Genomic DNA, 12,299 nt, shown 5'->3' with positions numbered 1-12,299 from the left:
ACCTGGCAATGAGCAGAGTTCAGCCAGGGATGATGTAATGTGCCTCCTGTTCCTTGTGCACTTAAGCGGCTTCCGCCTCTTGCCCAGTGTGGCCCAGACTGCAGCTGCATCTGAAGGTGAGTCGACCTGACAGGAGAGTCTGCACAGCTCAGGGTGGTCACTAGACAGCCTGTTCCCCTTACACAATCTCTTTTATCCTTTATTCTTTACTGTCTTATTTATTATTAGGAGAAAAGAAAATTGGCCTCCTCCTCTTCATTCTTGGGTTTTTGACACAAGGTTTCTCTGTGTAGCCCTAGCTGTCTTAGGACTCAGTCTGAAGACCAGGCTGGTTTCAAACATAGAAATCTACATGCCTTTGCCTCCCAGTGCTGGGATTAAAGGTGTGCACTAGCACACTCAAGATCTTCCTAAAGTTTCCATTAGTGCTTCCTTACTGAGAATTTTTTCCATGTTATGAATAAAGTAGTAATATGTAGTCCATTACACACACACACACACACACACACACACACACACACACACACACAAGTCTTGCCTAGATTACATTGGTAATCCTCCTGCCTCAGTCTCACAAGTACTAGGATTGTTGTAGTCCTCTGCATCACACACACCTAAACTTCCTTCTGCATTTTTAAGTATTCGTATGACAATGCATTCATATCAAAATTGTCTTTTGGGTAGTTTATTTAATTTCAAGTGTGGGTAATTTTTGAGGGTTACAATAATGCAAAAATAAGTGTCTTAATTTTATTCAAGTTTCATCATATGAAGCACACAATGAGTAATCAAAAATAAAACTATATCTTTCTGCAGAAATAATGTTTCCCATAGAACCCAGGCAGGTACCCACTCTGTGCTTACTCGCAGGACAAGCACTCATTCTGTCAATGGTTGTGTGAAGTGAAGCTGATGTCTGAGACCCCAAGCTTCTCTTCTCTAAAAGAAGAAACTTGCTGAGTCCTTTGGAAGCACCAGGGTGACTCCGGGATGCTGCAGGCTTGGGATGCTGCTCTGTCATTGCTCTGCTTTCACTTTTAGTAATACAAAGGGTTAACAATGCACCAAGCTGTTCACAGGACATCAAATGGCACAGCATGGGTAAGGACCACACAGCTCCCAATCCCTTGCCTTCTGCAGACACCTCATTCCTGACCTCACTGCTGCCTGAGGACAATGATGCCAGTGGTCCCCCACTTAACAGAGGCTCTGACCTTCCCAGCACACCTCCTGCCCCTCACCTGCTTCCTGACCTCCACTCAGCCAGCAGAAGTTGTTCACTGGTCTGGCTTCCTGCCTGGTCTTTGTTCACTGTGTATACAAACATAAACTGTGAGAGCAGGAAAACATAAACTTGAACTTCAAAAGATTTAAATTTTTAATAAAACTAAGTTTCCTTTAAATACTCCTTTGTAAAACAGAAATCTACCTTGTCTCTTCCTGTCTCTGTCTATTTCCATCTCCTTCCATAGGTCTCACATCTGTCTGGCATTTATATGAAGGCAACAAGAACCTTCATGTGTTCTCTGCTCCATCAGCAATTTGGGTAGTATAGGATATTTGAAGGTCCTCAGTATCAGATTTTCTTTGCTGTTTTCATTTTTAGAGTCTTGACGTTGAGGTAAAATGTGCCTAAGAGTTGTGCTTTCTGTCCCACAATCCCTTTGTTAAGAATATTGCTAACAACACAGAAAGTGGAAATTTCATTTCCTTCCTACTGCTAATAGTTACCAAAATATACTATCTGCTAGTTCTTTTAAGAGATTTGGGAGCTAAAACTCAGAATTGTGTTTACAGTACTGCAAATCACACCAATGGGAGCTTTGGAAGTAATTGTGTATCTGCTGGTACACAGAACAGTTTTAGGACTGGCATTCCAACTGGGACTTACCAGAACCTTTATGATAGCACTCAGCAACATAGAAGTAATATTGCAGATATGCACAGTGGTGTGAACCAACAGGCACCTGAATATCCTGCTAATACAGAAGGTGCACCTATGACCGGCTATCCCATGCCAACAGGGTATTCTCAATAAGACGTTAGAAGTCTATGTACATGTCTGTTTTTCATAATTGCTCTTTATATTGTATGTCATCAGACAAGACACATGGGAAATGCAGAAATGGCTGCAGTGCCACAGTAACTATGCTGCATTTTTTTCTCTATTTACATTGGATATTTCTCTACATTCTTGAAACAATTTTTAGGCTGTTTTTTGTTGTTGTTGTTGTTCTAGAAAATGTAGGCAGTGTTTCCACAAAAGCAACTGTCCAGTGATTTCAAATACAATTAATGAAGGCAATGCATGGCATTCAAATAGAGATATTTGAACACTGAATCAAGTGGAGATTGTACTTTATTTTGCATATATAATGTCATATAAAACTTGGCTTNGATAGTATGTTTGGGGGATTTGTTTTGGGGTTCACTTTAACACAAGTAAAGTTGACTACTTCCCGTTCCTTGATTTAGGAGAGGAACCCAGAAGGCCCTCACGATGATCTCTTTGTATGGGGAGAATTTAGAGACAGTGAATTTTATAATTCCAGATTAGATGCATAAGACCTTGTCTGTAGTTTTCAGCATCAGGGAAATAATGGTCATTTAATAGCCTATTTTCCTTAAGAGTGAACCACAGCATAGGAACTGTATAAATAACATGGTGACTTCTGCAAACCAGTTTTAAGTGATGACCCATTTTGATCTATCAAAATTTTATTCCATCTCTTGGCTTTATGGTCAACTGCCAAAATGCACAAAGCTGAAAGACTGTTAGCCCAAGAGCTGTGCACTGTGTCCTCAGTGCGGGTTACCTTGTAGGTTCCTAGTCCTTGCAGACTTGCCAGAGTGCTTATAGCCACACCTGGTTATAAGTCAGGAATGCCTCCACATCATTTCAGGGGACTTTAGGGGTCTGGAAACGGTAGGCTAGTCACAAGGAATAAAACCTCAAAATTAACCGTTAGTCAGGCAACATAACCAAAAGCACAAGTAAAAGTCTTTCGGGTCAGGTTCAACATGGGCTTACAGCTGGAATGATGGGGAAAGCTTTAGATTTAAGTGGGATCGCCAGCAAACCGCTTTATTTCAGAATGGCTAAAAGTAGGTCTCAATGTCTGCCCAGAAAATGGTGTGGTTTTGCCCAGGACAGAAATCTTAAAGGAAGTTTGTTTAATTCTTGGATTTAAAATGGATTTATTGTTAATGCCTTATTTATAAAATGTTAACAACAAATTGGAATGTGCTGGGGGTGGGAGCGGGGCGTGTGTTCCAGGGCTGATAACANTGAAAACTGCTTCATCCTCTAGGACTCTGAGTGGTTTTCAATGCCATGGCTAGTCAGATTCATGACTTTTAACTATAGGTGTAGATTGGAGCATTTATTACATATTTTACTGTTCAATGTCTTAATGTGTACCTTTTACTTTGTAAATTATCATAGAAATGATTGTGGGGCTTGGAAAAATTACCTTTTGAGTCTTAAAAGACAGTCCACTTTTTGGCCTGTGTGTTCTGTCCAGCCTGTTGTTCTCTTAACTAGTAAATGTGATTGTTCTCCCCAGAAACCCAACCAAAGAAATCTCTGAAATTGGTCAGAAAGGATGGAAGCATTCTGTGGGATGCTGTTTCTTACTGTGTTGTACCTATTGAAACCATCCAACTTAATTTGCATTTACCTATTTTCCCAGCATACCTGGACACTGACCTTGTTTAGTTAACGCAGGGTTCATGTGTCCCTGGATTTCTCTCAGCATCTAACACAGAGGCTGTCTGTGAGTGTGAGGTGGAGGGAACAATACAGTAATATTACCCACCTCTGAGATGGCTATCCAGGATAGTGAGTTTTTAACTCTCTAACAGTGTGTGTGTGTGTGTGTGTGTGTGTGTGTGTGTGTGTGTGTGTCTGTGTCTGTGTGTGTCTGTGTGTGTCTGTGTGTGTCTGTGTGTCTATGTGCTCCTGCATTTTTATCTTGGGATACTGAAAAAAAAAAAAACGTATATTGTTTGGCTTTATTTAACATTTGCAAAATCAGAAGGCAAAGTTATCACCATCACCATCATCGCCGTCATCATCACGACCACCATCATCTTCAGTAGCATTTTTTAGGTAGAGCAGATGGAGGACTGCTAGGTTGAGTGACAGTGGCTGGACTGGTGGCAGTATTGGCTGCTAAGTGGGTTCCTTGCCCCAAGCCTCTTGGGCTCTGAGCATCGTCCTTCCTGTGTGATTTCCCCAACCCTCTTAGGCTCTGAGCATCTGTCCTTCCTGTGTGAAGGTGGGGCTTCCTCCAGGCAGCCCAGAAACTCTAGCGTCTCCAGATGCTGGGGACTGAGGAGGATCACCTGGTTGAGATTTCTCCTTGAAATTATTACTTTAAAATATTTTATATGAAACATACCTCAGTCTTGAAGATTCCAATTGCACCCTCAAACCATAAAGGCCAAGGCTTATTTCATATTTAAAAGCAAATTTTCAAAATAATTTTGATTTTACATTTTTTTGTCACTGAATCCCCGTTTGGGTTAGCATGGGACAGCATTTCTCAGGCTCGTAGTCCTTGAGAGAAGACATAATCTGTCATTAGGAAAGTTCATGACTTTGGACTATGGAAAATTTATCCTGAATCACCAATGCCTGTGACCAAGATGTGAATTCTAACCTTAAAAAATTTTGGTTGAATTATGTGTAATTTGCAGTCCTTAGATTTTCAGGCCCAGAGAACTTAGCATAGGCAGGTTGAGGCATAAATCATTGAGCACTTATTTCTACGACACTTACCCCAAAATATTCTTGGTTGCCTAGGAAACACCCATGGACCTCACCACCTGGGTGAACAACTACACTACACAGTCAGATTTTACCCTGGTGGGACTCTTCAGTCAATCCAAACACCCTGCCCTGCTCGCTGTTGTCATATTTGTGGTTTTCCTGATGGCCTTGATAGGGAACGCCCTCCTGATCCTGCTGATATTCTCTGACATCCAGCTCCACACACCCATGTACTTTTTTATCAGCCAGCTATCCCTCATGGACATGATGTACATTTCTGTCACTGTGCCCAAGATGCTCATGGACCAGGTCCTGGGGAGTCACAAGATCTCAGCTGCTGCCTGTGGGATGCAGATGTTCCTCTACGTGACACTAGCAGGTTCAGAATTTTTCCTTCTGGCTGCCATGTCCTATGACCGCTATGTAGCCATCTGCCATCCACTCCGGTATCCTGTCCTCATGAACCACAGGGTGTGTCTCCTACTGATGTCTGTATGTTGGCTCCTAGGATCCTTGGATGGCTTCATGTTCACCCCTGTCACCATGACCTTCCCATTCTGTGGATCCCGGGAGATCCATCACTTCTTCTGTGAGGTCCCTGCTGTGACAAAGCTCTCCTGCTCAGACACCTGGCTCTATGAGACCNTCATGTATGTGTGCTGTGTGCTTATGCTTCTCATCCCTGTGACAGTCATTTCAGGCTCTTATTCATCCATCCTCCTCACTGTTCTCAGGATGAACTCAGCAGAGGGCAGGAAGAAGGCCCTTGGCACCTGCTCCTCCCACATGACTGTGGTCATCCTCTTCTATGGCGCTGCTGTCTACACCTACATGCTCCCTGCCTCCCTCCACACCCCTGAGAAGGACATGGTGGTATCTGTGTTTTACACCATACTCACCCCTCTATTGAACCCACTAATCTATAGTTTTAGGAATAAGAATGTCACAGAGGCTATGAAGAAACTGTTGGGTGTGAGCACACTCTCCAAGAAACAGTAAAGTAAGCTGTAATGCACATTTCTTTCCTTGACTCTACACATCTGTTGTTCCAAGTCTCAGGCTGATGTTATTGCTGATCCATCATGGCTCACTTCATATTCATCCCTTTTTGTAGAACTATTTCTCTAATCTGAAAATTTCTTCATTGATATACTTCTTGTCTATTCATAAATCTTATTTGCATTCTGCCACTGTTACATTTTATGAAGTTGATAATGACTGTTTAATTTCATGGGACAAATGTCTTATCACTTGAAATTAAGTCATATGGAGCAATAAATGNTCATGAGGTGTTCAACTGATAAAGCATAGAGTGAGATGTAAGAAAAGTAGTTAACAACTTAACCAGAGGTGACTAGAGATCATTGGCATATTGAAATAATTCTTTGTACTGTCTTGGTAATTAATGTAAATTTGAAATTAGGTAAAAATAAAGAGTAAGATACTGTTTTCTGCCTTCAGCTCCTATATTATCATATAGTAAAAATATGGGTTAAAAGAGGTTTGGATCTGGAGAGTACAATTTGCCCCAAGGGTTTCAAATTATCATTGTAGCTGTATTTGCATATACATATATTCCTCAAAACCAAACACAGCTTCTATTCAAAATAAATGAGGAATCACTTAATCTTGAGACAAATATAATGACCATGGCCCAGGTACATGGGTTCAAGTTTCCCCCAATGACACATTCCAAAGTCTCATGAACTGCTACAAAGCACAAACAAGTCATAAGTCACAACTCAAGGCATTTTCAAATACACTTGTCAAAACAGCAGGACTGGGGTTGTAGCAAAGTGGGAAAATCTCTGCCATGGTTCTCAGATGCTGTCTGGTCAAATGGAAAGCTTTTAGTGTCAGGGAAGCAAGCGTTCTGAGAAGCCAGTACACCCCAAAATGTGTCACCTGATTGTCACAGGGATGCTGACAGAAACCACAGTGGGCAATGATTTAAGGACACAGTGGACAGCCTGGGGTAAGTGGGCATTGTCTCTGTAATGTTCTAAAGCTCCATGTTCACAGGAGTTCTAATCAGTTTGCCAAGTGCAGTCTTTAACGTGCGTTTGGCTTTGTCCTCTGAGAGCCTCAGTGCAGTGTCCCATGTTTACCAAGCATGAACCTCGGTGCATGAGGAGGCCGAGTCCTGTTTTATGACCTAAGGTGACCTGGACAATACATGTTACAGCTAGCTTTCTTAAGACTATATGACAATATGCCAATTTTCTTTGGACTACCCCCCAAAACAGAAAACATGACCCCCAGACAACAGGAAGCAATTTTAAGAGATCAATGCCCCCATTCCAAAGATGTGGGGTGAGGGATTTTTGGTCGGTCAATGGATGTTTGTCAACATTTAAGGGGAGAGGTATGTTTACAAGTTGTTATGGTCTTGGGCAGGGAGGAAACAAACTAAGGGAGGTCAGACTCGGGGATTACTTTTTCCCTTTCTTTTTCTTTCCTCCTTTATTCCTTCTCTCTTCTCTGGTGTTAAGGGACAGGACAGGAACATAGGAATAACACAGGAATAATAGAATAAAAGGGTAGATTATTAAATCTAGTTTCAGATCAAAAAACACCAACAAGGCTAATATTTTATATTGGTATGGAATTTATATATTGATGCAGATTTAGGATTATATTCCACTACAACATACTTTGTGTATATAGTTCAACTCTTTGTTAAGGTGTTGTACCTAATCAATGTGACATTCTCTTAAAAAGCTGCTATTGCAGATGCTTTGTAATAATTAAGAAATGAAAGTTAGTAGTCAGACAATCAAATTTATGCTCATGTTAGATACTAGTTTAGTTAGTTACAGAAATATGCTTCCTAGGTTGAACATACAATAAATAGCTAGAAACAATTCAAATATATGAGAGAGGGGTGATGGATGGGTAGATAGCTAGAAAGAAAGAAAGAAAGAAAGAAAGATAGATAGATAGATAGATAGATAGATAGATAGATAGACAGACAGACAGATACCCTTTAAAAATCTTCACAGCTCTTCTACAGAATATGCCATTCAAACTGTTTTATTAATTTAAGACCGTTTTGTGGGTTAATGGGCTATGTACGGATGGCCTAGTCTCCAGTCAACATGAGAGATGGAACCCTGGTAGGGCCTGGGGCTGATAATTCACCTACATGGAACAGAAAGTGTTCCCTCAAGTCTCCTGGACCCCTTGCTCCTGTCGAAGTTACTGCCACCACAGCCCTCACGGGAGAAGCATGTGGCTAGTAGTCATGTATACAATGTCCCAAGCTTCTAACCTTCAGGCTAGACTCCTCCCAGTTACCTAGCAACAAGATAACATAGCCCACTATAAGAGGGGATGCTCAACATCTTACTCTCTCCCTCTTACTCTAGCCTTTCTTCTCTCCTTCCTTTTCCCCTTCCTCTCCTCTCTCTCTTTCTTTCTACCTTCTCTCTTTCCCCCTGCCTTTCTACAATAAAGCTCTAAAACCACAGACTGTCTCTGCTCATCAAGGCCCGCTGTGCTTGGATGATGGGATAGGCTTTCTCCTAAAGAGCTATGCCTAATCTCCTGTCAGGCCTTCCCACCCTCCAGCCTCAGACCAGAATGAGGACTCTTGCCTGCGTGGGAACCTCTCTCTCTCTCTCTCTCTCTCTCTCTCTCTCTCTCTCTCTCTCTCCCGTAACTCAGGGGCCATGCGTTTCACCCTGGAACCATGGTATGGGGGCTGCCCCTTGTCCACCCCCCGCCATGTGTGGTCAGTGTCTCCATATAGCCAGATGCCAAGCGTCCTGCATTCCTCCTGCATCTGCCTGCCTGGAACTCAGGAACTGAAGTGGGCTCTCTCCCTCCCCCCTCTTCCCTAATACCCACAGCCCCACACTTTTTGACAATGACACAGGTGTAGTCCTGGCAGCATCCACATTGTACTTCAGATAACATGAAGAGCACTGAAGAATCTCCTCGTAGAGTTTGGCTCATATGTGGCAAGCTAGCAAGCAGGACAAAAGTTTCTCTTGCCTCAACTGCAGATGGCATGGTGTGCAAAGTGGACACATAGGGTACAGGGAAATTGACTGGTTCGTTTTGTCTGTTGCCTCCAGTATTGATCTGTTTAGTTTTTGCCTTGATGACTGGGCTGTAGGTGAGCACTAGGCATTGAAGTCTTCCACCATCAGTATGTGAGGATCAATGTGAAATTTGAAAGATCCTTTCAATGGATTTTTTTACCTTGGCGAATGTTAAGCATTCTTCCCTGTCTCCTTTGATTAACTTTGGTTTGAAATCTATATTGTTACATATTACATTTTCCTTTTTGTGTATTCATTGTTAGTCTGTATCTATTATTGGGGAATTAAATATATTGATATTAAAAGATATCAATGATCAATGATTTTGTTTTCTATTGTTGTGTGTGGTCATGATCATGGGCTGCTGCTGCTGCTGGTGGAGGCAGTGGTGGTGATGTATCTGATCTGCTATTCTTTTGGTTTTATTGGTGTGAGATTATTTATTTCTTGTGTTTTCATGCATGTAGGTAACCTTGGGTTGGATTTTTCCTTCCAGTACAGATGGATCTATAGATAGATAGTGTTTAAATTAGACCTTATTATAGAATATTTTATTTTCTCCATCAACAGTGATTAAAATTTTTGCTGGGCATAGTCTCTCAGCTGGCGTATCACTGGTTTCATAGTGTCTGCCAGGCACTCAGATTTTGAGAATCTCCATTGAGAAGTCAGGTGTAATTCTAATAGGTCTGGCTTTATATGTTCTTGGTCTTTTTTCCCTTGTAGCTTTTAATACCATCTCTTTGTTCTGTCTGTTTAATTTTTGATTATTATATGAAAGGGTAACTTTCTTTTTGGTCCAATTTATTTGGCGTTCTGTAAGGTTCATGTACCTTTACAGACATCTCCTTCCTTAGGTGAAGAAAACTTTCTTCTATGATTTTGCTGAAANTATATTCTGGGAATTGAACTATGATTATTCTCATTCTTCTATTCCTATTATTCTTAGGTTTGGTTTTTCCTAGATATTTTGTGTCATTAATTTTTTTGGATTAATATTTTCTGTCACCAANGTATCAATTTCTTCTATCATATCTTCAACCCCTGCTATTCANCCTTTNGTCTCCTGTAATCTGTTGGTGAGGCTTGCATCTGTAGTTCCTGTTCGCTTACCTAGGTTTTTCATTTACGCAAATCCCTCTGTGTTTTCTTCATTGCTTCAAATTCCATTTTTTTCAGGTCTTGAACAGTTTTATTCATATCCTTCAACTGTTTGGTTCGTTTCCTTGGCTGTCTTGGCTTTTCTAATGGGGTTTATTGATTCTCTCTTTAAGAACCTATATCATCTTCATGAAGTTTGTTTTAAGGTCTTTTTCTTGAGCTTCACCCATGTTGGAANAGGCAGGCATGCTGGAGTAGTGCACCTGAGCCATGNTGCTGACATANTGCCTTTGCTGAGGTTGNTTGTATTCTTGTGCTGGCATNTAGACATCTTTGTTTGGAGTGATTATATAGGTAGAGGCACAGATTTCTGAGTTTGTCTTTGTCAGATGTGTGTTTTGTTTCTTGGTTTCTGGTTCCTCTCTGGTCTTCTGACCAANGNGACCTGNGGTTGAGCAGGGTGTCTCCACCCACACCACATTGGGCTGGACTTCTNGTAGTGCCTGGGTTAGAATCTGGGAGAGCAGGGTCAAAAGAGCATATACGTTTTGCTCTTTAGATTTCAGACTAACAATTTGAAAAGCTCAGGTTATGAGAACTATCTTTTAGGTCTAGGGGGGAAGTGACAGCTAAAATGACCGCACACACTTAGACGCTGGTCAAGCAGACTTCCTCATACGAACAATCTCCACATTGTGGCTCCCACGGAATTNCCTAGCGTCCCNTGCAAAGGTTTTGAGCTCCCCCCATGATTTGTCATTTCCATTACTTACTGGTTCCCNGTGTNTATTTGTGGGGAGATTNTGCTGTGTATAACCTTCTATTATAACAGGTTTTTTACTGTATTTCTGTGACTTGTTCNTATTGTAGCATGGGTCTAACACTTTTTTTTATTAGATAAGATTTGATTGTTTGATAACACTAATTTTTACTTCTCTTCTCCAACAAAGAACCTCAAGAGTCAGTTTTCAGGACTCTACAGAGCCTTCCCTTTTCAAGCTGGAGAACTTCATGCAGGGCATAGGGCAGGCTGGTGACACTGAGATGGATTATTATCACCTTGGATGATGCATGTACTCCTTACTGTGCACTCGATGCTGGGTACTCAGAAACTAATGGTGGTCCTGTGCTGNGGACCAGCCTCAGTCTGCCCCCCCTCAATCCGAGGGAGAAATCAGGGTTCCCATTACAGGTGGGCAGGAGTCGGCGAGAAAAGGGTAACAAACAGACAGGGACACAAGGGAGAATGGTATCTGAATGTAATTTCTCAAAGCGAGCACCAGTCTTATCATACAAAAGAAAAACAAGAAAGCTAGACAAATATACCTGCCAAGGTACATCTGTAATGGTTCTTTACACAAAACAAAGAAAATGCATACATAAAAAGCTAGGGGGACCCAAGCAGTGTTTACAACTGAGATATTTTCCTATTTAAGATCAGCTAAACACAGGACCTAGATGAATGGTTTGATGCAATGCTAGTCTATTGTTAAACCCACCACCAGGTGTCCTTTAGTAAATGCCTGATTATGCTATTCCTCTGGGCCTAGTGAAAACCATGCACCAGGGGAATTCTGTTCTACTAACTCTTTCATGAATAATACTTCAGTTCCTCCTAAAACCACAACCCACCTTCTTCCTAGGCCATTGTAAATCCCTGTGTGACTCAGTTATTGTTCTAAGTATTTACTATGTAGACTAGCCCTGAGATTACTAGCTCTACTCAAGTAAATTGCAATGCCTGACTTCTTTCACTGTCTCCCATACAATACTAAAGGTAATTCTGAATGTTACTGAATAGATAACATTCTTACTGAATTCCAAGCTAAGGGTTAGCTCAAGGACTGCCTAGGATATTGGAACACTGGTGGAGGCTAATCTAACTTAGCTATATGTCAAAATCAATCCTTAAAGGCACTTATAATAAAACAATATTGAAAGAAAGCACAGAGATCCATACCCCTGACTAACGCANGGACAGAATTGGAGCATTAGTTTTACAGGATGTCACGGTTGCAGGAGACTAAATTTCTGTGAACTTTTTGCCTCTGGACTGCATCCAGATTTCTAGGCCTGTCATGTGAGTCACTGCTGGAGTGGATGTAGCAGTCCTGCCCTGACATCATGCAGTACCTGATATGGCTGTGTCCTAACAATACNTAGTTAGCTGCTTTAAGTGCTGGACACAGCCTGGAGTCCCACAGAGCCTCTGTCAATCAAAGACAATGCAGCTGCCCCAGAGGAACAGCTAGAGGAAGGATGCTGTAGTAGTCAGAGTTCATTGCTGTGAGGAAGCATCCTGATAAAGGAAACTCTTATAAAGGACAACATTTAATTAGGGCTGCCGTACAGTTTCAGAGATGTGGTCCATTATCATC

General features: G+C 41.6%; 1 protein-coding gene across 1 annotated transcript; it reads left to right on the top strand.

Annotated features, from left to right (window-relative positions):
* The first annotated feature begins 105 nt into the window (after positions 1-105).
* On the top strand, positions 106-5,870 carry LOC110315240 (olfactory receptor 2T4-like). The gene is made up of 2 exons (XM_021189345.1): positions 106-116; positions 4,808-5,870. The coding sequence occupies exon 2, from the start codon at positions 4,817-4,819 to the stop codon at positions 5,771-5,773; it is 957 nt and encodes a 318-aa protein (XP_021045004.1). The 5' UTR covers positions 106-116; positions 4,808-4,816; the 3' UTR covers positions 5,774-5,870.
* The last annotated feature ends 6,429 nt before the right edge of the window (positions 5,871-12,299 follow it).

Source organism: Mus pahari, unplaced genomic scaffold (genome assembly GCF_900095145.1).
Source record: "Mus pahari unplaced genomic scaffold, PAHARI_EIJ_v1.1 scaffold_13051_1, whole genome shotgun sequence".
In the NCBI taxonomy this organism is placed as follows: Eukaryota; Metazoa; Chordata; class Mammalia; order Rodentia; family Muridae; genus Mus; species Mus pahari.
The sequence above is the reverse complement of the archived record's forward strand: the minus strand, read 5'-3'. Positions and strand labels throughout refer to the sequence as shown.